Source organism: Coregonus lavaretus (assembly GCF_964263955.1).
Source record: "Coregonus lavaretus genome assembly, chromosome: 1".
Lineage (NCBI taxonomy): Eukaryota > Metazoa > Chordata > Actinopteri > Salmoniformes > Salmonidae > Coregonus > Coregonus lavaretus.
Window position 1 is genome coordinate 26,322,829 of NC_139988.1, and position 26,811 is coordinate 26,349,639.

Sequence of the window (26,811 nt, forward strand, 5' to 3'; positions counted from 1 at the left end):
ACTTAAAGATATGCAAGCAAACATCTTGTGAAATGTACAGGCATTTAGACATTGTTTCATTACAGAATGTAAATAAAACACATGGGACTCATACATTTAACAAGATAGAAGTCTCAATCTACCAGATATAGAATAATGCATGTCAGCAATAACTGTCTAGGCCTGAAACACAAACAAAAACAGGCACACAATGTGTACTGTTCTTTATTATTCACATTTATGTTCCAGATCTTTCCACTACAATAGGTTGTTTTGTTGGTTACTTCATAATGAACCAACATTATGCCTTCTGGATAACAATTAAACCCTATAGTAACAAGGCATAAAAAAACTTGTTATAATAATCAAATAACGCGGCGGGTAGCTTAGTGGTTAAGAGTGTTGTGCCAGTAACCGAAAGGTCGCTGGTTCAAATCCCCGAGCCGACTAGGTGAAAAATCTGTCGATGTGCCCTTGAGCAAGGCACTTAACCCTAATTGCTCCTGTAAGTCGCTCTGGATAAGAGCGTCTGCTAAATGAATGTAAATAAATAAAATAAAATAAATAATGACTTCACAGCTGATGTCAGTTTATGACAACTGACATTAGGCACTTTCTGACACAAACTGTTATTTTGAAAAGACATTAAACTATATCAGTATACTGCTAGCCATAACAGTAACCGTTGGCTAATGGTAGCTGCTTGCAAGAAGAGTAATCACTGGCTGCTAGCCATAACAGAAACCGTTGGCTAACAGTAGCTGCTAGCCAAAAGAGTAACCGTTGGCTAACATTAACTTCTAGCCATAACAGTAACCGTTGGCTAACAGTAACTGTTATTGATTTAAGTAACTAGCATGCTTCAACAGAATTGTGATAAACACTTTGCTGAACAATTTGTTTAATAATGAATTGTACACTTGATTTGGTATTCCATAATAATATAATATTCTCAATAATATATCATAATAACAAAGAAAACAGTGAAGGAATTGTTGTAGTAAAATAAGTTAGTAATCGTTTTTTGGGCTTCTATTATAAAGAAAAGTGACATTTGAAGACAACTAGGACCAGTTTTAATAAAATGTGTCAAATAAACTTTCAAATCAAAGCATTTCTTACATAATATGTGGCTATTGGTGTATTTTTCTAATGAACCATGACAATGGAATGTTGTTTTAAGGCCTACAGTACAAGCTTCTAGAGCAGATTTGTTCAAGAAAGTCAAATGGGTGAATCTCAGTTTTTCGGGGTTGAGATTGGATGCATATTTACATTGAAGCATTTTGACTTTGATTTTAATACATTTACAGTATCAACAAAAAATCTCTTATCTCTCCCAATCCACCTCTCACCCACCCCCCTCTCCTCCTCTCCCCCTTTCATAATCCATCAACGCAGTTTGGTCAAAAGTTTTCTCTTTGCCTCTATGGGCGTCTTCTCAACCTCTGGGGTGCATTCTAAGGTGATCCGTTGGTTGTGTTGTTGTTTAGCAGAGCGCACCCAGTGGTTTGACACATGCCTGGGACTCCTCGGAGTCCTGGGTGACCTCTTAGTCCAGGCCGGCCTACATGGCCTCTCTCGCCCTCTCGTCCTGGTGTGCCATTGAAGGCTCTGCCAGGTCTTCCACGTTGGCCTGGTGGGTAAAGGAGGGGAAATGGCTGTTAGATACTATTGTGGGTAAAGAATGACTGGACCTACCAACTACTACACAGTTTTGAGAGTTTGCAGTAGACTTTATATCGACTTCTGGAAAAAAATAATTATTCAACATGCCCCCTTCTGCTTACCAAGAAACCAGCATCTGTTGTTATATAATAATTACAATAGAACTGGGCCTGTCAAAGCTATTGTTGGATTTCCTTTGATAAGCTGTAAACGATTATTCAGACGATAAAAAGGATGCAATGTGAAATGTGACGTTACCCTTTGGTCCCTGGTCTCCGATATAGCCAGGTAGGCCATGACCCTTCGCTCCCTGGTCTCCTTGGTCTCCTTGATCACCTGGGAACAAGACACAATGTTCTCACAACATGATGGACAACAGGAAAACCCATGAATGTACCACCCCCAAATCTGAATGCCCCCGGGACAGAGCTGGTACACAGGAACACGCTGTTCATGTTGATTAACAACCATGTGTTACTGAGATCATTGCTGGATACATTTATAAAACGCCTTGTAAATATTCTTCAATTTCATTAGCTTGGCTGGGGAAATGTACCATAAGTGTGACTTCATTGTTAGGCCCTAAATCAATACATTAGAATTCACCACGAGAACACACACAATGCCATACTTAGTTATGGCTATACAGTACATCTGCACCATTCAACTTTTGGTTGACATGGTATTTCTTTTCATATTTGTAGGCAAAGTAAGAACCAGTTATGTTGTTTACTTTTAAGCAAATACATATTGATGCACGTCATGACTAATCTAAACATACTGTCATGGGACCGATTCCGACCCTAGTTAAGCGCGTGTAAATGGAACATAATTTTGTTTTTATGCACTTTTCTCTCTATACCTATTCTGACCATGAACTTAAGCATAAGAATAACATTCTATTCACCAGCTATTCATTTGGGGTGGAGATCGAAAAAATGAAGGTGTGGCAGAGGTGGAGATTGAATAAATGAAGGTGTGGCCGAGGTGTGTCTACAGATTTACAGTATTCTGACCTTGACTTAATTCCCTAATAATTCCACCAAGAGACCATGAATAAGGTCTAGCAAACCAAACAGTTCCAAGTGGAAAAAGCATGTACTTTATTTTTTCCGATAGTAATAACACCATTCTCCATGCACTGTAATTTACAACTTGATAAGAGCTATTGATAAGAGCTAGGTAAATTAGTAATCCGTTTGGATAAGGGCATTGTAAATATAAATGATACTTGTTTTAGATATATTTTACCTTATAATCGCTAGAGACAAATGTAAAATCAGTCACATGGCAGCAAACTGAAGCATATCAACATATCAACTTTCCCACAGTAAAGTCTATGAAATGCTGTGCCATTATGCAGAATTTTGATTGTACGGCCTTTTAATTTGCAGGGAAGGGCACTCTCGAATGTGTTAATTATAGGCTACCCCGACTTTCTCTGTTTCCTATTTCTATCATGTTAAATATTAGCCACTATCAGTATCGACACTCAGTAGGCCTAATAACCACACATACAGTGCATTCGGAAAGTATTCAAACCCCTTGACATTTTCCACATTTTTTTACATTACAGGCTTAATCTAAAATGGATTAAATTGTTCGTTTTTTCAACATCAATCTACACACAATACCCCATAATGACAAAACAAAAACTGTTTTTTAGAAATTGTAGCAAATTTATAAAAAAAATAGAAAACGGAAATATGCCATTTACATAAGTATTCAGACCCTTTACTCAGTACTTTGTTGAAACACCTTTGGCAGTGATTACAGTCTTGAGTCTTCTTGGGTATGACACTACAAGCTTGGCACAGCTGTATTTGGGGAGTTTCTCCCATTCTTCTCTGTAGATCCTCTCAAGCCCTGTCAGGTTGGATGGGGAGCGTCGCTGCACAGCTATTTTCAGGTCTCTCCAGAGATGTTCGATCGGGTTCAAGTCCGGGCTCTGGCTGGGCCACTCAAGGACATTCAGAGATTTGTCCCGAGGCCACTCCTGCGTTGTCTTGGCTGTGTATTTAGGGTCATTGTCCTGTTGGAAGGTGAACCTTCGCCCCAGACTGAGGTCCTGTGAACTCTGGATCAGGTTTTCATCAAGGATCTCTCTGTACTTTGCTCCATTCATCTTTCCCTTGATCCTGACTAGTCTCCCAGTCCCTGCCAGATGTGACGCTTGGCATTCAGGCCAAAGAGTTCAATCTTGGTTTCATCAGACCAAAGAATCTTGTTTCTCATGGTCTGAGAGTTTAGGTGCTGTCATGTGCCTTTTACTGAGGAGTGGCTTCCGTCTGGCCACTCTACCATAAAGGCATGATTGGTGGAGTGCTGCAGAGATGGTTGTCCTTCTGGAAGGTTCTCCCGTCTCCACAGAGGAACTCTGGAGCTATGTCAGAATGACAATCGGGTTCTTGGTTACCTCCCTGACCAAGGCCCTTCTCCCCCGATTGCTCAGTTTGGCTGGGCGGCCAGCTCTAGAAAGAGTCTACTTGTGTGTAGACTGATGAGGAAAAAGTGTCATTCATTTTAGGCTGTAACATAACATAATGTGGAAAAAGTCAAGGGGTCTGAATACTTTCCGAATGCACTGTATTCAACTGCCAATTTACTGTTAGTTCCCTTCAGTTGGTATAGCCTACATTATCATTCCATTTAATTACATTGTTTAGTTTACCTTCATTTGCTTCCTGTGTAAATGCTGTCACGGTCATGTGGTTGTTGCTGAGGATCATTAGTAACAGTTGATAATATTTAAAAAAGACATGTAGGCTAATTCAATCGTTATGGAGCGGAGCGCAGACCAAGCCATAACAGTTTGAACCCGACGTATGGAACAATATTTGGCCCTGTCGTCACACAGTTCCATGGTAAGTACAGGCAATAGACGAGGGTATAGCCTACTATTGTACACTATTCTCCCTATTATAATTATATGTACACTAATCTTCCAACATTACCATAGGTTGAAGAACTGAATGTGGCAATTTTCAGAATGAATCAAAGCACAGTTCTTTCTTTCATGCGTAAAGGCTCTCCAAAACTGTTTTTTATGATTCATAAATACTTTCCTAAACCTAAATAATGTATAAGATCAGAGTATTTTTACATCTATCAATTGGTGCTGAAACAGAGACGAATATGCATATACTGTATTTAAATGGCTTTCTTTCATTGATACCAAATATCTGAACCTGTTCTTTCAAGTCTGTTGACAAATATCTAACTAAAAGGTACAGCGTATTTAAAGGGATGGCTTAAGATAAATGTACTGAAAACCCTATTGAATGAAAACTCCACAAGAAAATCTGTTGGCCAGCAAGTGGGAGGATTTTCAGTGGTTGAATTAAATGTATTCAGAGTGCGCAAGGTAGCCACACCTGCAGAGCGTGTTACATGACTGAATAAGGTAAGTCTGAATACCAAATACTGAAAAGTGCGTAGGAAAGGTGTGTGTAGGAAAGGAGTTAATTCCTAAGTCGGAATCGGTCCCCATGGTGAACAGCAATGGCTAACATATAGACACATACAGTTTCAGCATCAAAGATCAATGCAGAGATCAATTTCGTTCTGGCAGTCATTCATTTGTACAGTATTTCTCACCTGGCTGTCCTTGTTTGCCTGCGTCTCCAGCCTCCCCATAGAATCCTGGTTGTCCGATCTCTCCATTTACACCGCTTATACCATTACCGCCCTAAAATCACAACAATCAATAGACTTGAGTGAGGTGCAGAGCTTTGACAGAGATAAAATGTTATACATCTACACAATCAGATTTGTGGTTCCTGATCGCTGGTTGGTTTTCGAAGATCACAACAGGGGGCTTGACAGAAGTATTTGTATACATTTGTGGTTTCATGAACTTTTATCAGCCTGAGAAATTCTGTGGTACACTCTTAGAAAAAAAGGTGCTATCTAGAACCTTAAAGGTTTCTTCGGCTGTCCCCATAAGATAACCCTTTGAAGAACCCTTTTTTGGTTGCAGGTAGAACCCTTTTGGGTTGCATGTAGAACCCTTTCTACAGAGGGTTCTACATGGAACCCAAAAAAATTATACCTGGAACCAAAAAGGGTTCTACCTGGAACCAAAAAGGGTTCTCCTATGGGGACAGCAGAAGAACACTTTTGGAACCCTTTTTTTCTAAGAGTGTAGAAAACGTTATTTTGGGGAACCTGAACAGGTTCTGTCTCATTGCGTAATACATTTGGAAAAAGCTTTCCACTCCAGGGATGCTGGTGAATTCCTCCAAGAACCGTTCAACACAGAGCAAGTGCCTCGTCTGTGACTTCTTATTTGTCTTCACGGGGACGTGGAAAGTCTGAATGTTTTCATTCCAATCTATACTGCCAAATACTATGGCTCTCTCACTCCAGGTTGCTTGCAATATGTAAGCATTTTACTTGGCCTGGGAAACACAGAAACACAATAACGTATGGAGTGTGCACTTCAACAGTGTTCCTGAGCAAAACAACCTTTATGTGTAATGTGCTTAAAGTAATATTCTTGGCATCTTCCAGACAAGTAGAGGAATTCTAAGAATAAAACACACACACACACACACACACACACACACACACACACACACACCCACTGACAGCATAGTAACCCTAACACATGACACTCACTGGAGGTCCCGGTGGTCCCTTCTGTCCTGTGGGACCGGGGGCACCCATGGGGACGTCCCCATAGAGTGGGCACACGGCGGCACACGTCCTCTTCACAGAGTTGGCAAAGGTGGACATCTGTTCCAGCACCACTCTCTTGCAGACCTCAATAACGTGTTGAGCGGAGAGGGTTGGGCCCTGTAGAAACAAATTATGATGGCATCCATTACTTGGAGATTACTCAACAGTGGGACGACGACATGCAATATGGAATATAACATTACAGGACAGGGCAGGCCCAACCAACGGCATGCAAGGCTCTGTGAGGAAATGGGTGGGTGTACGTAATGAACGGAGAGAAACACAGCCAACAATATTTTGTTAGGCACATTATAGATTTACAGCCATACAAAATGCAACTCTTGCTGTGAGTCACAAAAAAAACAACTCTAATGAGAAACCATTTACAAGCGTTCTCGACACTGTTACCACATATGGTCTATGCCAACCGCTATAATGAGTAAGTCTGTCAGAACAGCTCTGATGACGTTAGTGTGGGGTATCGGTTACATACTTTTTATCAAAGAAAACAGAAGATAGTTGGCATATTAGAGCAATGCAGGTTAGAAATATGGTGGCTTGTTTTGAATGCATCAGTCAGTGGATCAGTCAGTGTAAAATGATGGGAGCCAATAGTGTCACTGTTTGCGCAACACAATTGAAAGCAGGTTCCAGGCTCTCTTATCACTAGTGGTTGTTGGTGAGTCATCCATTGCATGTGTGACTTTTGAGAGTTTTACTATGTGAGACATACAGTATACAGTATATGTAAAGGTACTGGCTTCGTCTTATCTTCCATTTCAAACCCAGACAGTCAGTAAATAGGCCTCCTTTGATATCCAACGCTTGTGTGGCACTCGCCCAAAACAAATTAAGTTACTTGACCTTTTCAGATCTTGCTGAACATGGCACTTTCTGTACTTACCGGTGGCCCTGGTGGACCCTGAAACCCGACTGGTCCTCTGTCCCCCCGGACCCCCTTAGTGCCGACTGGGCCTGTGCGTCCAGGCTCACCCCCTGGCCCACGCGTCCCCCGACCACCGTGGGGACCCTGTGCACCCACGTTTCCAACCTAAAGCACAGACAGAGCATCAACAGAAATGTTCTGTAATACACACACAACATACTGATAGGTTGTTAAATGCCCAGGACTGAACTACAATTCCTCTCACATGGTCCCCATTTGGTAGAGCACACAGACATAACCCACTGGGCACAAACTGGTTGAATCAACGTTGTTTCAACATAATTTGTCTATATATTGTGACGTGGAATCTACGTTGAAAATACATTGGATTTGAAAAAAGTAATCAACATAAACTGATGTTTTGTGGGTGAAATTTCACCCACAGGATTTTGTCATCATGGTAACCAAATTTCAACATTGACAAACCTTGTATGAAATATGTTGAATTTGTACATTTTCAACGTTATATCCAAAATCTGAAAAAAAAACAATAGGCTGGGCAGCACCTCCTACTGGATAATGGATCTATCTACAGCTATCCTTTGATCTCCCATCCAAGGTTTTAACCAAGCCCTGCTTAGCTGTGATACTGTATTTGTCACTGACTGTTACCAATGTGCTATTGTGAGAATGATTGTTGAGAAATCTCTACTTAAAAACGAAATAGATTCACTGTTGCTATCGAAGTCATTCCAAACAGAGCAAATGAAATGAAATGTGACCATACTTTATCACTTATAGTATATCATTAATGATACTATTTAGGCCTATAACATTTGCAAAGTCATCAACAGCAATTGCTTCAATTCAACCCAGAATTCAACTAAAAATAGACAATACAATAGGCCTAGGATTTCAAGCTCTGGTTGATATTAAATCAAATGATATTTAGTGATATTGAATTGTGTTTGGTTGTCCACGCAACAAAATATCAACTGCTTGGATAGTTCCATCTGACTTAGTCTGGCTTTAATTCCAGTTTGTATACAAATTAATCATTGATATGTTGGATTCACGTCTCCATCTCAACCAAAAATCGAAGTTAAAGAATTGGGCTGATGGTCTGGGGGTAAAAGCTATCTTACAGTTTTTGCCATGATGCTCCTATACTGCCCGCATCTGAGTGATGGCAATGGAGAGAACAGGCCATGGCTCGGATGGCTGGCGTCCCTAATGATCTTCTTGGCCTTCCTGCGACACCTGGTGTTGTAGGTGTCCTGGAGGGCAGGCAGTGTGCACCCAATGGTACAGTACGTTCAGCTGAGTGTACCACCCTCTGTAGCGCCTTGCGGTCCGTGGTGGTGGAGTGCCGTACCAGGCTGTGAGGCAGCCCGACAGTATGCTCTCGATGGTGCTCCTGTAGAACACAGTGAGGGCCCTCTGGGACAGGCCGAATTTCTTCAGAATCCTGAGGTTGACGAGTCGCTGTCGTGCCTTCTTCCCCACAGTGTCCATGTGGGTGTGCACAGCCTGGTTCCTCCTGAAGTCCACAATCAGCACCTTTGCTTTTCTGACTTTGAGGGAGAGGTTGTTTACCTGGCACCACGCCGTCAGAGTGCCTACCTCCTCCCTGTAGGCCGTCTCGTCGTTGTTGGTAATCAGGCCTACTACTGTCGTTGTTATCAGTATGTGCAAAGCTGATGCAGACATACCCAAGACGACTCAAAGCTGTAATCGCCGCCAAAGGTGCTTCTACAAAGTATTGACTCGGGGGTGTAAATACTTATGTAAATTAGATATTTATGTATTTCATTTTCAATACATTTGCAAAATGTTCTAAAACATATTTTCTCTTTGTCATCATGGGGTATTGTGTGTAGATGGGTAAGAGAAATTCAGGCTGTAACACAACAAAATGTGGAATAAGTCAAAAGGTATGAATACTTTCTGAAGGCACTGTAGATATGGTTATGTAGAACACAATTCTTCTTACCAATTACTCTGTCGTCCCCATTTTGTTTTATGTGACTATGGCAACGCAAAGAAAGCATATCTTACCTCTCCTTTGGGGCCCTTTTCTCCATTTTCTCCCTATGGAAAGTAAGTAAACCCAGAGTGAGTACAGATAGATATCTTGGGCTTCATGAATACTGTTCAAGATGAAGTAGAAACAATTGAATACAATGAAATTATATATATGAAAATCAAAACAATAGTATAAGTACCTTTGCACCGTTGACACCTTGGATCCCTTCAATGCCTGTATCTCCCTGGAAGATACAATTGAAACAAAACAGATGATTAGAATGTCATGGCACATTTGACTTAAAACATATTTTTCACAGACTGTCTGTCTGTCTGAACATGTAGTCCTCGTGGACTGAAACACAACACAGCATGTCCTTGCTACCTTCTTTGACTCTAATTCCTCTGATCTATAGGACAGTGTTTCTCTCACGTCCATTAATCTCTACTACTCTTTGATGGCCCACAAATCTTTGCCATCTTCTTTTTCTCATCCAGGAGCAGGATGTGTGTGTGTGTGTGTGTGTGTGTGTGTGTGTGTGTGTGTGTGTGTGTGTGTGTGGGTGTATAGTCAACGTGTCCCCAGAGTCCTTTGCCTCTGTCCTGATGAATGTCAAATGTCAAATGAACATGTACTTCAGAACTACTGCAAAAACAACTTTGTTTTATAGGGGACATCATGTTCCAACAACAGCAGGCCAGTCCATGTCTCCCTTTAGACTCTGTATCAGTCTGATGTCTTCATAACAATTACAAGTACAGTACACAAAGAATGCCAAGAAAATTAGATGCAAAGTGCCAAATGCCTAATTCACAGCAACTCTATTTAATGTTCCTGGGAGAGTGATTAATAACATTTGAATGAAACATTACTGAGGTTGTGTGTAAAACTAAAGTCAATAACATGATTTAGAATTTTGAAAAAAACAAATAAGAGTTACTAAACAAATAGATTAAGGCTTGTACAAATACTGATTTAACTTTCTTAATCCATGTAGCCTTGTGAGGGCTTTTAAAGCCAGCACGAAAGGCTCTTGAAATAGGTTCTATTCTGATTTGAGAGCTGACACTGGAAAGAGAACAGAGAAGCTCATGGTTTTACTCACACTCCTTGTAGTCTGACGCCAATACGAGCCAACTAATGACGCAGCCAACATGGAGTGTGCTATGCACCGCAGTGCAGTGGGAATTGTCTCTCATCAGACAGGATCAAACTTCAAAAACACATTGAAAGTCCTATATTTGATCTACACATCCAGGGTTTTATATATACAGCTCTGCAGTCTGCATGAGTGAACATTGTTTTGTGCCGTAATGTTTTTACATGTTTTGAAATGCATGAACAGCTGCATTAATTGATCTCATTGAAAGTCAGATGTTTGATCTAACTACATCCGGGGTTCTATGGAATCTGCATTGTTCTCACTCTACATGAGACAAAGTGGTTTCACGGCGTGAAAAAATTTACATGTTTCCTAATGCATAAACAGACACATTGATTGTATAACGCACATATGATTGAGAGGATTGTAAGAAACCTATCCTGCAACCACCTATAACAGGCCCTGTCCAGACCACATGGTACAAAGAAAGCTTTGAGTTTGGTATCAACAGGCAATTAAACAGCTAGAACCAGCCCTGAACAGGCCCCCGGGGGATTTAGCACCTACGTTAACCTCAGGTTCAGAGGGGGAGAGAATAGGATATTCTGTGAAACAAGTCATGGCTCTGCTGTGAAAGCCAGTTTGTCACCGCTAGTGAACATGCCTTAAGAGCAGAGCAGCCATTTGAGAATCAAGGAGAAGAGGAGAGCCAGTCAGGCAATGAGGACTACAGTGCCTTGCAAAAGTATTCACCCCCCTTGGCGCTTTTCCTATTTTGTTGCATTACAACCTGTAATTTAAATGGATTTTTATTTGGATTTCATGTAATGGACATACACAAAATAGTCCAAATTGGTAAAGTGAAATGAAAAAAATAACTTGTTTAAAAAAAAAAAAGTATACAAAATAAATAACGGAAAAGTGGTGCGTGCATATGTATTCACCCCCTTTGCTATGAAGCCCCTAAATAAGATCTGGTGCAACCAATTACCTTCAGAAGTCACATAATTAGTCAAATAAAGTCCACCTGTGTGCAATCTAAGTGTCACATGATCTGTCACATGATCTCAGTATATATACACCTGTTCTGAAAGGCCCCAGAGTCTGCAACACCACTAAGCAAGGGGCACCACCAAGCAAGCGGCACCATGAAGACCAAGGAGCTCTCCAAACAGGTCAGGGACAAAGTTGTGGAGAAGTACAGATCAGGGTTGGGTTATAAAAAAATATCAGAAACGTTGAACATCCCACGGAGCACCATTAAATCCAATATAAAAAAATTGAAAGAATATGGCACCACAACAAACCTGCCAAGAGAGGGCCGCCCACCAAAACCCACAGACCAGGCAAGGAGGGCATTAATCAGAGAGACAACAAAGAGACCAAAGATAACCCTAAAGGAGCTGCAAAACTCCACAACGGAGATTGGAGTATCTGTCCATAGGACCACTTTAAGTCGTACACTTCACAGAGCTGGGCTTTATGGAAGAGTGGCCAGAAATAAGCCATTGCTTAAAGAAAAATGTTTTGGTGTTTGCCAATAGACAAGTGGGAGACTCCCCAAACACATGGAAGAAGGAATTGAAGGAATGATGGATGGCGCTACATACAGGGAAATTCTTGAGGAAAACCTTTTTTAATCTTCCAGAGATTTGAGACTGGGACAGAGGTTCACCTTCCAGCAGGACAATGACCCTAATCATACCGCTAAAGCAACACTTGAGTGGTTTAAGGGGAAACATTTAAATGTCTTGGAATGGCCTAGTCAAAGCACAGACCTCAATCCAATTGAGAATCTGTGGTATGACTTAAAGATTGCTGTACACCAGCGGAACCCGTCCAACTTGATGGAGCTGGAGCAGTTTTGCCTTGAAGAATGGGCAAAAACCCCAGTGGCTAGATGTGCCAAGCTTATAGAAACATACCCCAAGAGACTTGCAGCTGTAATTGCTGCAAAAAGTGGCTCTACAAAGTATTGACTTTGGGGGGGTGAATAGTTATGCAAGCTCAAGTTTTCTGTTTTTTTTGTCTTATTTCTTCTTTGTTTCACAGTAAGAAATATTTTGCATCTTCAAAGTGGTAGGCATGTTGTGTAAATCAAATGATTCAAACCCCCCAAAAATCCATTTTAATTCCAGGTTGTAAGGCAAGAAAATAGGAAAAATGCCAAGGGGGGTGAATACTTTCGCAAGCCACTGTAAGTGAATCATCCACTTTTTTTGTTGTTGTTCCGCCCTGGTCATAGGGATTGATGTGGGGTGGTTGACAGGTGAATGGGGGGTAGTGGGCTACAGAAGCTCTGTCTGTGGTGACACATGAACCCTCAAGAACCGTCAGCAGTAACCTGACCATTGTATCCGGCTGCTCTGTAAAATGACCAAAAATGCAAAGAAAGGACAGGTAAACCATTTTGTCTGTGCACATCTCTGGATTTTGATTTAAAGTAGGTCTAGTGTTTCGTCTAGTGTTGTAACATAGTCGTGAAATGTTGGTACTGTATTGAATACAGTAGCAAGTCTCATGATCAAATCAGTTAGTTTAAAGATGTGCTTTTATGTAACATTCTGAAGAACGTCATCTAAACTCACTGACACTTACAGTATATTGGTCACCAGTTTTACCATAGCTTTGAGAACACAGAGATATATGATGCCAATGTTATGTGATCTAGGTGTAGACTCGGACAGGGCTAATGAATGTCTTGATACTTGACTTCACCATTCGAGTGCTATCACACTTCATTATAGAACTTCCTACATGTTGCTCTTCTAGCAGTACAGTAGGTGAAAAACATTGATTACCTTGGGGCCTGGCCGTCCAGCTACTCCCACATGCCCCTGTTGGAGAAATTACATGTTTTAGTGGTTTGGAGAGATTAATTTGTATTTCAAATAGTTTACAAAGAGTCATCCGGAACACTCACGACAGGTCCTGGGGGTCCAATAAATCCAGGTCTTCCTGGCTTTGCTGCTGATCCCTTATAACCTCTGGGGCCCTGGAGAGAAAAGCATTTCTTAAATTTAGCAGAGGGATCGCTTAATTTTCACAGTAGAAAATTATCCTGTAGGATGGCAAATGACTGTACACAGACATCTGTTGAGAAGGATACATTTAATAGTGCTACTCCTCAATACTCCTCCTTGAATGCAATGGGTCTTTAAAGTGAGACGTGTGAAGATTTGTATTTGTATTTATTATGGATCCCCATTAGCTGCTGCCAAGGGTGTCCAGCAAAATTAAGGCAGTTATACAAAACATTACAATACATTCACAACAGATTTCACAACACATTAAGTGTGTGCTCTCAGGTCACTACTCTACTACCACAAAATCCATGTGTACGTGTGTGTATAGTGCGTATGTTAACGTGTGTGTGTATGCATGTGTCTGTGCCTGTGTTTGTGTCTCTTCACAGTCCCTGCTGTTCCTTAAGGTGTATTTTTATCTATTTTTTGTCTGATTCTACTGCTTGCATCAGTTACCTGATGTGGAATAGAGTTCCATGTAGTCATGGCTCTATGTAGAGCTGTATGCCAGTAGTTCAAACAGACAGCTCGGTGCATTCAACAATGTCAATACCTCTCACAAAGTAGTGATGAAGTCAATCTCTCCTCCACTTTGAGCCAGGAGAGATTGACATTCATATTATTAATGTTAGCTCTATGTGTACATCCAAGGGCCAGCCGTGCTGCCCTGTTCTGAGCCAATTGCAATTTCCCTCTTTGTGGCACCTGACCAAACGACTGAACAGTAGTCCAGGTGCGACAAAACTAGGGCCTGTTGATAGTGCTGTTAAGAAGGCAGAGCAGTGCTTTATTATGGACAGACTTCTTCCCATCTTAGCTACTGTTGTTTTGACCATGACAGTTTACAATCCAGGGTTACGCCAAGCAGTTTAGTCACCTCAACCTGCTCAATTTCCACATTATTCATTACAAGATTTAGTTGAGGTTTTTGAGGCATTGTCCCAAATACACTGCTTCTAGCTTTTGAAATATTTAGGATTAATTTATTCCTTGCCACTCAAGCAGTGGCATGTCGTTAGTAAAGATTGAAAAAAGTAAGGGGCCTAGACAGCTGCCCTGGGGAATTCCTGATTCTACCTGGATTATGTTGGAGAGGCTTCCATTAAAGAACACCCTCTGTGTTCTGTTTGACAGGTAACTCTTTATCCACAATATAGCAGGGGGTGTAAAGCCATAACACATACGTCTTTTCCAGCAGCAGACTATGATCGATAATGTCAAAAGCCACACTGAAGTCTAACAAAACAGACCCCACAATCTTTTTATCATCAATTTCTCTCAGCTAATCATCAGTCATTTGTGTAAGTGCTGTGCTTGTTAAATATCCTTCCCTATAAGCATGCTGAAAGTCTGTTGTCAATTTGTTTTCTCTAAAATAGCATTGTATCTGTCAAACACAATTTTTTCCAAAAGTTTACTAAGGGTTGGTAACAGGCTGATTGGTTGGCTATTTGAGCCAGTAGAGGGGCTTTACTATTCTTAGATAGCGGAATGACTTTTGCTTCCCTCCAAGCCTGAGGGCACAGACTTTCTAGTAGGCTTGAATTAAAGACATGGAAAATAGGAGTGGCAATATCGTCCGCTATTATCCTCAGTAATTTTCCATCCAAGTTGTCAGACCCCGGTGGTTTGTCATTGTTGATAGACAACAATCATTTTTTCACTTCTTCCACACTCCACAGAATTCAAAATTACAATGCTTGTATTTCATAATTTGGTCAGATATACTTGGATGTGTAGTGTCAGTGTTTGTTGCTGGCATCTCATGCCTAAGTTTGCTAATCTTGCCAATGAAAAAATCATTAAATTAGTTGGCAATATTAGTGGGTTTTGTGATGAATGAGCCATCTGATTCAATGAATGATGGAGCTGAGTTTGCCTTTTTGCCCAAAATTTCATTTAAGGCGTTCCAAAGGTTTTTACAATCATTATTTATATAATTTATCTTTGTTTCATAGTATAGTTTTTTCTTCTTTTTATTCAGTTTAGTCACATGATTTCTCAATTTGCAGTACGTTTGCAAATCGGTTGTGCTGCCAGACTTATTTGCCATACCTTTTGCCCATCCCACTCAAGCATACCATTTTTCTATTACTCATCAATCCAAGGGGATTTAACCGTTTTTACAGTCATTTTCATAATGAGTGCATGCTTGTTAGTAACTGGAATAAGCAATTTCATAAATGTGTCAAGTGCAGCGTCTGGTTGCTCCTCATTACACACCACAGACCAGCAAATATTCTTTACATCATCAACATAAGAATCACAACAAAACTTATTGTATGACCTCTTATACACTATATTAGGCCCAGCCTTTGGAACTTTGGTGTGAAAGATGTGAAAGGCGACTGTACTTACAGTTTGGCCTTGAGGCCCCATCTCCCCTGCCGGCCCCAGCATTCCTTTCTCCCCCTGTTGAGGGTAAAACCACACACATTTATTACCATATATGAATCTAATGAAAAAAAATATATATTTGTTTTATTGGATAGTTCTGTCACCATTATTCCAAATTGGCCGTTTCTGCCCTCCGGGCCCTGTGGTCCTTGATAAGCCTTGAGAAGGGATAGATAATAGAACAGATCAGATACAGACAATAGATATGGTACACATTCCCTGGCTCATCATGTCTCATGAGGGGTATTTGACATGTTGCTGATACACGGTACACAAGGTCAAAGCATTACTGTAAACAGCAACATGGATGATAAAAGACTGTGAACCTACCTCTACTCCTATGTCACCATCTCTCCCGGGTAAACCAGGATCTCCAATAATGCCCTGTAGAGATATGTTGTTATTGGTGTTACTAAAGGTTTGCCAATGCTTGCTCATCTCTGAGATGAAATGTACATTTTAGTCCAAATAACTCACCTTTTGTCCAATGGTGCCATATCTTCCTTTTGCTCCTTGGGTACCCTGGTGTTGACAAACAAGTTGAATAATGAGACTGTTGGTATCACTGATATATGTCATTTCATTTGATATAGCAATATGTCAATTTCTAGTTCTACTGCATATGCAATATATATTGTTGTTGTTGGTGAATAATGTAAAGCGGAGGAACTGTTTGCATGTTTAGAAATGAGAGACGTGATGATGTGACAGACGTACAGGTTTGCCCTTTTCCCCAGCAGCTCCGGTCTCTCCAGGATCACCTACAACACCCTGTCAAGACATAGAACGTCAACGTCAAGACAAACCACATGTGGGATGAAAAACATATGTTTTTACCAATGTAAAACCTCTGTGGCTTCATTGATCCTGTTTATTTATTCTGTTTCACTGAAATGAGACCAACTTTACTTTCAATTCAAATCAAATCAAATTGTATTTGTCACATGCGCAGAATACAACGGGAGTAGACTTTACCAAGAAATGCTTGCTTACGAGCCCTTCGCAACGATGCAGAGGGGAAAACATTTAAAGTAACATAAGTGGAATAAAATACACAATAATGAAGCTATTGTCACACCCTGATCTGTTTCACCTGTCTTTGTGATTGTCTCCACCCCCCTCCAGGTGTCGCCCATCTTCCCCATTATACCCAGTGTATTTATACCTGTGTTCTCTGTTTGTCTGTTGCCAGTTCGCTTTGTTTCGTCAAGCATACCAGCAGTTTTCCCCTTGCTCCTGTCTTTTCTAAAGTTCCTGTTTTCTAGTTTTCCCGGTTTTGACCATTCTGCCTGCCCTGACCCTGAGCCTGACTGCTGTTCTGTACCTTGTCACACCACCCTGGATTATTGACCTCTGCCTGCCCTGACCCTGAGACTGCCTGCCGTTCTGTACCTTTTGGACTCTGATCTGGATTACTGACCTCTGCCTGCCCTTGACCTGTCGTTTTGCCTGCCCACTGTTTTTGTAATAAACTTTTGTTACTTCGACACTGTCTGCATCTGGGTCTTCTCCTGAAACGTGATAGCTATATACAGGGAGGGCCACTACCAGATCAATGTGCAGGGGTAAACGGTATTTGAGCTAGATATGTACAGTGCATTCGGAAATTATTTAGACCCTTTCCCTTTTTCCACATTTAAGTTACAGCCTAAATCTAAAATGTATTAAATAAATAAAAATCCTCATCAATCTACACACAATACCCAATAATGACTAAGTGAAAACAGGTTTGTAGAAATTTTAGCAAATGTACAAAAAAATAAAATAAAAAATACCTTATTTACATAACTATTCAGACCCTTTGCTATGAGACTCGAAATTGAGCTGAGGTGCATCCTGTTTCCATTGAACATCCATAAGATGTTTCTACAACTTGATTGGAGTCCACCTGTGGTAAATTCAATTGATTGAACATGATTTGGAAAGGCACACATCTGTCTATATAAAGTCCCACAGTTGACAGTGCATGTCAGAGCAACAACCAAGCCATGAGGTCAATGGAATTGTCCGTAGAGCTCCGAGACAGGATTGTGTCGAGGCACAGATCTGGGGAAGGGTACCAAAAAATGTCTGCAGCATTAAAGATCCCCAAGAACACAGTGGCCTCCATCATTCTTAAATGGAAGAAGTTTGGAACCACCAAGACTCTTCCTAGAGCTGGCCGCCCGGCCAAACTGAGCAATGGGGGGAGAAGGTCCTTGGTCAGGGAGGTAACCAAGAACCCGATGGTCACTCTGATAGAGCTCCAGAGTTCCTCCGTGGAGATGGGAGAACCTTCCAGAAGGACAGCCATCTCTGCAGCACTCCACCAATCAGGCCTTTATGGTAGAGTGGCCAGACAGAAGCCACTCCTCAGTAAAAAGCACATGACAGCTCGCTTGGAGTTTTCCAAAAGGCACCTAAAGGACTCTCAGACCAGACAAAGGAGATGATTGTGGACTACAGGAAAAAAAAGAGGACTGAGCACGCCCCCATTCTCATCGACGGGGCTGTAGTGGAACAGGTTGAGAGCTTCAAGTTCCTTGGTGTCCACATCACCAACGAACTATCATGGTCCAAACACACCAAGACAGTCGTGAAGAGGGCACGACAAAGCCTATTCCCCCTCAGGAGACTAAAAAGATTTGGCATGGGTCCTCAGATCCTCAAAAAATTCTACAGCTGCACCATCGAGAGCATCCTGACTGGTTGCATCACCGCCTGGTATGGCAACTGCTTGGCCTCTGACCGCAAGGCACTACAGAGGGTAGTGCGTACGGCCCAGTACATCACTGGGGCAAAGCTCCCTGCCATTCAGGACCTCTATACCAGGCGGTGTCAGAGGAAGGCCCTCAACATGTACATATTACCTCAACTACCTCAACTAGCCGGTGCCCCCGCACATTGACTCTGCAACGGTACCCCCCTGTATATATAGCCTCCCTACTGTCACTTTATTTTACTGTATATATAGCCTCCCTACTGTCACTTTATTTTACTTCTGCTCTTTTTCTCTCAACACTTTTTTTGTTGTTGTTTTATTCTTACTTTTTTTGTTTAAAATAAATGCACTGTTGGTTAAGGGCTGTAAGTAAGCATTTCACTGTAATGTCTGCACCTGTTGTATTCGGCGCATGTGACCAATAAAATTTGATTTGATTTGATTTGATTTGATTTAAGAAACAAGATTCCCTGGTCTGATGAAACAAAGATTGAACTCTTTGGCCTGAATGCCAAGCGTCACGTCTGGAGGAAACCTGGCACCATCCCTACGGTGAAGCATTGTGGTGGCAGCTTCATGCTGTGGGGATGTTTTTCAGTGGCAGGGACTGGGAGACTAGTGAGGGTCGAGGGAAAGATGAACGGAGCAAAGTACAGAGAGATCCTTGATGAAAACCTGCTCCAGAGCGCTCAGGACCTCAGACTGGGGCAAAGGTTCACCTTCCAACAGGACAACGACCCTAAGCACTCAGCCAAGACTATGCAGGAGTGGCTTCGGGACAAGTTTCTGAATGTCCTTGAGTGGCCCAGCCAGAGCCCGGACTTGAACCCGATCGAACATCTCTGGAGAGACCTGAAAATAACTGTGCCGCGATGCTCCCCATCCAACCTGACAGAGCTTGAGAGGATCTGCAGAGAAGAATGTGAGAAACTCCCCAAATACAGTTGTGCCAAGCTTGTAGTGTCATACCCAAGAAGACTTGAGGCTGTAATCGCTGCCAAAGCTGCTTCAACAAAGTACTGAGTAAAGGGTCTGAATACTTATATAAATGTGATATTTCCTTTCATCTTTTTTATACATTTGCAAAAATGTCTAAAAACCTGTTTTTGTCATTATGGGTTATCATGTGTAGATTGGAAAAAGTCAAGGGGTCTGAATACTTTCCAAATGCACTGTATGTACATACATTTACACAATTTGTTCCTGTTTGTTGTGTCTGGAGATGTTTTAATATGTCACTAAGGACTTCTTCATCTACAGTGGAATTTGATGGACAGTACTTCCAGTAAACATCCTCACTGCCTTGTTAGCTGACCTGCAGATAGTCCTCCCACTAGGAAATCACTAGGGCTAAAAGTGCTACTGTTACTAACTCAATTTGTTGTGTCAAGCCTATTCCCAAACCTGGCCAGAGGTACTAATATTGTTTGTGCTGAATAAATTGTTTTGCCCACGCTACAGACGGCCGGTAATACATGACTAGTTAAGGCCCCTACTTTTGTGTAAAAAAATTGTTTTCATTATTATTATAAAAATCAGGGGGTGATGCCCCTACTTCCCGCGGCTATGATTATCATAACAAGTGGGGTTTACTTTGTGGACCCTCAACATACCTGCTTTCCCTGTGCCCCAACCGGTCCTTCAACACCGGAGGGCCCTTCTTCTCCCTACAAACAAGAATACAAGCATACAATATTATTGAAAATTAAATATTTCGTAGGAGAGAACATGGAGAAATAAGACTGTCTGGTGGATTAAATGATATTCACCTTCACTCCTGTATATCCTGGAATTCCTTCATATCCAAGTGGACCTGGATCTCCCTTCAAGAAGACAGATAAATTAGTCAATGATGATAAAACCAATCACAATACTGCAATATGTGTCTCCCATCTTTAGAAGAACTTACAGTTTCTCCTTGTTCTCCGGTCTCACCCAGCTCTCCAGGTGACCCTTGAGTTCCCTGAAATCATCAAAACACCCAAATGAGACCCTCTTAATGTTCTATTACATAGTACAAGCACGACACTCAGGAACACACTCATTAAAAGTAGCAACTTTGTTACTTTTCAAATTGACTACATATGCTCGGAGCCATAATTATTCTATATATGGCTCTGCAATCTGCATATGCTGAGTTTGGCAGGCCAAACGGAAGCCTAGGGGATTTGAAGAGACCACATGCTCCATGACGAACCACAACACAACCTACCTTGAAGCCCCCGGCGCCTTGTAATCCCTTCAGACCTTTGGAACCTCTGTCGCCCTGAAACACAGCAGCTCGTTAGCACTCATCTGTCCTGTGACACCACTAACCAGCTAAAGAGATTATGGAAATGTATTCGATAGTGGATTACATCAAGGCCGTGAAGTCCTCTCATTCCTTTGTTTCCTTTGATTCCTTCAATGCCCTGAGGGAGACAGGTTGTTGTCATACACGTTTAATTAATTTTTTAAAACACAAACAAACATTGAAACAAAGGTGTTGACCTCTGAGGGTATGTCTTACCTTAGGGCCTGGCTCTCCAACATGGCCATAGTCACCTGTCTGGCCCATACCTCCCTGCAGCAGAAAAAACATTTAAAATTAGTTACAAAGGAGACTAGGGGAAGAAAGACAATGTGAGCTGTATAGCAAGCAGGTGGAAAACCAGATTATGCTAGATACACTACATGACCAAAGGTATGTGGACACCTGCTCGTCGAACATCTCATTCCAAAATCATGGCCATTAATATGGAGTTGGTCCACCCTTTGCTGCTATAACAGCCTCCACTCTTCTGGGAAGGGTTTCCACTAGATCTTGGAACATTGCTGTGGGGACTTGCTTCCATTCATCCACAAGAGCATTAGTGAAGTCGGGCACTAATGTTGGGCGAATAGGCCTGGCTCGCAGTCGGCTTTCCATTTCATCCCAAAGGTGTTCAATGCGGTTGAGGCCAGGGCTCTGTGCAGGCCAGTCAAGTTCTTCCACACCGATCTTGACAAACCATTTCTGTATGGACCTCGCTTTGTGCATGGGGGAATTGTCATGCTGGAACAGGAAAGGGCCTTCCCCAAACTGTTGCCACAAAGTTGGAAGCACAGAATCGTTTAGAATGTAATTGTATGCTGTAGCTTTAAGATTTCCCTTCACTGGAACTAAGGGGCTTAGCCCAAACCATGAAAAACAGCCCCAGACCATTATTCCTCCTCCACCGAACTTTATAGTTGGCACTATGCATTGGGGCAGGTAGCGTTCTCCTGGCACCCGCCAAACCCAGATTGATGAAGCGTGATTCATCACTCCAGAGAACGGGTTTCCACTGCTCCAGATTCCAATGGCGGTGAGCTTTACACCACACTAGCCGACGTTTGGTATTGCGCATAATGATCTTAGGCTTGTGTGCGGCTGCTCGGCCATGGAAACCCATTTCATGAAGCTCCCAACGAACAGTTTGTGTGCTGACTTTGCTTCCAGAGGCAGTTTGGAACTCATTTACATTACATTTACGTCATTTAGCAGACGCTCTTATCCAGAGCGACTTACAGTTAGTGCATACATAATTTTTATACTGGCCCCCCGTGGGAATCGAACCCACAACCCTGGCGTTGCAAACGCCATGCTCTACCAACTGAGCTACCTCCCTGCCGGCCATTCCCTCCCCTACCCTGGACGACGCTGGGCCAATTGTGCGCCGCCCCATTGGTCTCCCGGTTGCGGCCGGCTACAGCAGAGCCTGGATTCGAACCAGGATCTCTAGTGGCACAGCTAGCACTGCGATGCAGTGCCTTAGACCACTGCGCCACTCAGTAGTGAGTGTTGCAAACAAGGATGGGTGATTTTTACGTGCTACGCGTTTCAGCACTCGGCGGTCCTGTTCTGTGAGCTTGTGTGGCCTACCACTTCGCTACTGAGCCATTGTTACACCTAGATGTTTCCACTTCACAATAACAGCATTTACAGTTGACAGGGGCAGCTCTAGCAGGGCATACATTTGACGAACTGACTTGCTGGAAAGGTGGCATTCAATGACGGTGCCACGTTGAAAGTCACTGAGCACTTCAGTAAGGCCATTCTAATGCCAATGTTTGTCTATGAAGATTGAATGGCTGTGTGCTCGATAATATACACCTGTCAGCAACGGGTGTGGCTGAAATAGCTGAATCCACTAATTTGAAGGGGTATCCACATACTTTTGTATATATACTGTATGTAATTCTAGTGAAATGTGCACCTGCGTCGTGCAGAACACGCAAGCTCACCTCAGGGACTTTCCTATTTTTCTGTTTTGCACAGTGTTCAAATCAAATCAAATCAAAGGTAATGGTCACATACACATGGTTAGCAGATGTTTATTGCGAGTGTAGCGAAATGCTTGAGCTTCTAGTTCCGACAGTGCAGCAATATCTAGCAAGTAATATCTAACAGTTCCACAACAAAAAACCTAATACACACAAATCTAAGTTCATGCAGAACCCCGCTTAGTCATGCAAAATCATATGACTGAACTCACAGTAATTAGATGTGAAATAATCAATTATGTCATGAGTGAACTACTGTAGAGCGGTGTATCACAGCCGTCCATGGTGACTGTTATACAGAAGTCTTGGCCAGTGGAATGTGGCTCTGACTGATGGTATAAGACAGACCAGACATCGGAGCAACACATTGGAGTTTCCCAATCTGTCAAGTGTGTGGGCATCACAGTAAGTTATATGGATTTCATTGTGGCCTTTGAATGGAATATACAATATCAATCCAAACACTTGAAGTTATCATAATAACCATAACATTTCCTTGGAGGAGTAGATGTTTACAGAAGGACGAAATCTGAACATGGGCTATTAGGGGTTTCTAGTAGTACATGATGACTATAATGATGTGTCAAATATTTACTTTAGACCGAAGATCTAAGTAGTGCGAGACAGGCTTAGCCCCTGAAACATGGAGTTAGCGTTAACACAGTGTAGGCCACAATTTATGACCCAAGGAAAGATGTGTCATAGCTAAGGGAAAATTGAACAACTTCTTCTGGAAGTGTTTCCACACAGATGCCCACATCCTCACTCATATAAGACACTGTTTTGGCCTTTGAATTGGGGTTATTCCACTTAATCAACAAACTCCTTTGATCAAGACCAACAGTCCTCTATTCCATGGCACCAGTTTATTAACCATCTCACCTCAGATCACCCCATGCATAGTCAGCTGCTAAGAGGCTAACCTTGGAGACGCTAAACGCTTTATCCAGAAGCATGACCGTGAACTTTACAACTTTACTAATGGAAGGACCACCCACCCACCGGGATGGTCAGTTCATATATTGGAGCCAGGGAATGCCCTCCTTAGACGCCAGCGGGGGTGGCTGTAAACATGGTCGTGCTCTGTGACTTGCATACTGGCAGGGGGTGAGGGTTCCACTGAGTCACAGAAGGCAGATGTTGGCCTCCAACTGAGCTCCAGAAACAGCGTGTCCCCCTCATCTGCCTGTCTGTGAGTGAGTACCCAGCGTAGTCGTGTGTGTCTGTGTGTGTGCGTGTGTGTGTGAGAGCGAGCCTGTGTGTGTACGAGAGCGCATGTGTGTGTATGTGTGTAATGTGCGTAATATATGGGTCATTTTCACCCAGAGTCTCTCCAGACTAAAGGGCATGTTAAATGCCAAGCCAACAGCTCGTTTCTCATGTACAAGATACGTCCTCTCTTTGAAGACCCACTGCCAGCCTTGCACACTATTGGGCACATGTATTCAGCTCTCTGGGTTGGGTTTAAAAGACATTAAGCATTTTACATCCAGCATACCACTGAGAACTGGAGCTACATCAAAGAGGTAAATTAGTCATAACTCAGTCTCAATGGAAATAATCATGTCTACTGCCTGAAGCCTACAAGCAGGATTATGTTTGCATAGTCAAACATGTAATTGAATCCTGATGCAGTGAGTATGCCATGTCCTTTCATTAAACTGCTTACTAAACATTTTGTCCTCTGCTCTGCGTTGGATGGCTCTCTATTGTACTTTAAGGGGCGTTCTGTTCTCAACTCTCTCCAGTCCTCTGCCAATGACAAAGCATTCTTCCTGAGTGCTAAGTAAATGAAGGGCAGTAGTATGATGTTGATGACTACGATGACTATGATTAAAACAATTATGAAACAATGATTAATACGTATAAAAACATAGGAACCTACCGTAGCAAGTAATAAGTCATTCATTATTAGGCATTTGTAATAATGTTACACAACTGTCTGCTTTCACTGTGCGTGGGATTCAACACATTCAGATTCTATTAAGTATTCTATTAAGCATCTCCTAATGTTAAAGTGAAACCAGACAGTCTACGATCCTTTGCCATATTGATCTAAACCATTTCTCTTCCAATGCAGATAAGCCTTGGTATTGAAACATGTCAAATGGATCTTCCAGCACTCTGCCCTTCTATTACCACTTCTACTTCACATCCATTCTCGTGCGGGGCTCCCCAGGGACAGATGCACACGGCCTTCAGTAGTCCCAACGTGAGTGTGGGCCCAGTGTTTACCATTTCTAGGTGGCACTGCTTCTGCTCCTGTTTCCATCATACCGTTTCTCAGTTAAGCTTCCGTTGCCGTTTTCCACAACTTCACTGCTGTCAAGCAAGAAGGGGTTGTCCTATTTCATCCTATTTCATCTAATGTCTGCATACTGTCAAATCTACAAAGACCAACAGAGAGCATACATTCTGAGTGACAATTACCACTTATTATTCTAAGTTGTTTACCCTCACCAAACACATTTCAACTCAACACTGTAGTGAGAACTATAATGAGTAAAAGTCCTTACCCAGTTGCCTAGTCTTCCTGGCTCTCCTCTGTTGCCTGGGAGACCTCTGTGACCCTGCAGATGGAGACATACAGTGGTATTAGTTAGCATTAGCCTGGACCACAAGCAAGCCAAGTTGGCTCTCCAGCCTGGTCTCATCCTGTATGTGCTGTAACAAACTCTTTTACCTATCATTGCCAATGAACAAACAGCTCATGATTCAAAGCTGTGGTGCTGTAATAGGAAGTGTAATGGGCCTAGTAGTCACCTTTGGTCCTGGGGGCCCCTGGCTGCCAGGCTGTCCGTGCATACACGTACAGGTGGCCCTTCCTGCTGTCAGGCCAATTTCAGCATACCCTCCACACTGAATAGAATAGAATAGAATAGAATAGAACTTGATTAGTCCATCTGCAGGGACAGAAAGTATTCTTATGATTGGTGCCCTACTCCCTAGACACACCACACAAACACACAGCACACATTTGGGAGGAGCACGTAGTCACTTCTATGGGAGACAATGAGAGAACAGGCTAGATTAAAAGACATCCTGTACTGTACGTATTGCTCAGTGAGGAACATGAACCCGCTGACAGTCGCACCCAACTCACCACACTGGAGAGCTCACAGCAGCCCTCTGAGTAGGCCTTCTCTGGATCACAGGACACATCCATCTGCTGGAGGTCTACCTACAGTACCAGGACACGAGATATTATGGTCAGTGTGCTTTCATATGAACGCTGAATTGACTGTGCTGCCTTGATCAATGTATACTACAACTGCAAAATACTGTAGGAAACCCAGCATGATTTGGTCTGAACAGCACAGAACTTACTGAGAGGGAGCGGTCTCCCACAGCCCTCTTCACAATGGAGGTGTAACCCTGGCGGATGATGGGTCTGGGATTGTCGATGGGCTCCACGCTCACCTCCTCGCAATCCACCAGCAACTTGACCTTATCGCCCTTGACCTGCAGCGCCAGCTTGTGCCACTCGCCGTTGAACAGCTTTTCCACCCGGTGGAATGTGCGCAGCATCTGGGTGCCATGGGGGCTGGTGTAGAAGAAGTCCAGAGAACGTATGTCGCCCTGGAAACGGAGGCCCACCTGTTCACGTCCATCAGTGTCGCTGACCTGCCACAAGTTCCAGGACCTCTTGGCGGCGTCCTTCGTCACCTTAAATGTGGCAATGACGGAGTAGTCGGATGGCAGGCCATCGGGGTACACATCACTGTGGCACGACAATCATGGAGTATTAGGAGACACTGAACATAGTTCAAAACAATACATACTATTTTCATGTAGAACAAGCCCTGGCATTTGTAGTGCAATTTTATTTAGAATAAAATGATCAAATACTTTTGAAACAACACAATCAGTGTTGCACGGGCTTAACATTTGATAGCTTTTCCCACTGCTTTTAAACCTCTGCTTTTGGTTTCAAAGCCACCCTAGTTGGAAACTCTGAAACTGAAACTCAATCTACCAGTAATGTTTTCAATCACAGCAGGCCTGTTGCACAACATAATTGTATACACCCTCTTCTCTCCCTCTGTGGCTTCCTGTCAGGGC

At 42.5% G+C, this 26,811-nt stretch overlaps 1 protein-coding gene across 1 annotated transcript in view; it reads right to left on the reverse strand.

Moving 5' to 3' along the window:
* Window positions 1-908: 908 nt before the first annotated feature.
* Window positions 909-26,811, reverse strand: part of LOC311113632 (uncharacterized protein) — a gene marked incomplete at its 5' end in the record, with an annotated part of 28,879 nt that continues 2,976 nt past the window's right edge. Inside the window, 24 exons of the mRNA XM_084156898.1 lie at window positions 909-1,615; window positions 1,906-1,983; window positions 5,245-5,335; window positions 6,268-6,444; window positions 7,232-7,378; window positions 9,272-9,304; window positions 9,439-9,483; window positions 13,143-13,178; window positions 13,265-13,336; window positions 15,726-15,779; window positions 15,869-15,922; window positions 16,095-16,148; window positions 16,242-16,286; window positions 16,482-16,535; window positions 20,079-20,132; window positions 20,235-20,288; window positions 20,375-20,428; window positions 20,678-20,731; window positions 20,823-20,876; window positions 20,975-21,028; window positions 25,266-25,319; window positions 25,513-25,608; window positions 25,853-25,930; window positions 26,077-26,470. Coding sequence (XP_084013024.1) covers window positions 1,440-1,615; window positions 1,906-1,983; window positions 5,245-5,335; window positions 6,268-6,444; window positions 7,232-7,378; window positions 9,272-9,304; window positions 9,439-9,483; window positions 13,143-13,178; window positions 13,265-13,336; window positions 15,726-15,779; window positions 15,869-15,922; window positions 16,095-16,148; window positions 16,242-16,286; window positions 16,482-16,535; window positions 20,079-20,132; window positions 20,235-20,288; window positions 20,375-20,428; window positions 20,678-20,731; window positions 20,823-20,876; window positions 20,975-21,028; window positions 25,266-25,319; window positions 25,513-25,608; window positions 25,853-25,930; window positions 26,077-26,470 — 2,062 coding nt within the window. The 3' untranslated portion in view covers window positions 909-1,439. The remainder of the gene's footprint in view (window positions 1,616-1,905; window positions 1,984-5,244; window positions 5,336-6,267; window positions 6,445-7,231; window positions 7,379-9,271; window positions 9,305-9,438; window positions 9,484-13,142; window positions 13,179-13,264; window positions 13,337-15,725; window positions 15,780-15,868; window positions 15,923-16,094; window positions 16,149-16,241; window positions 16,287-16,481; window positions 16,536-20,078; window positions 20,133-20,234; window positions 20,289-20,374; window positions 20,429-20,677; window positions 20,732-20,822; window positions 20,877-20,974; window positions 21,029-25,265; window positions 25,320-25,512; window positions 25,609-25,852; window positions 25,931-26,076; window positions 26,471-26,811) is intronic.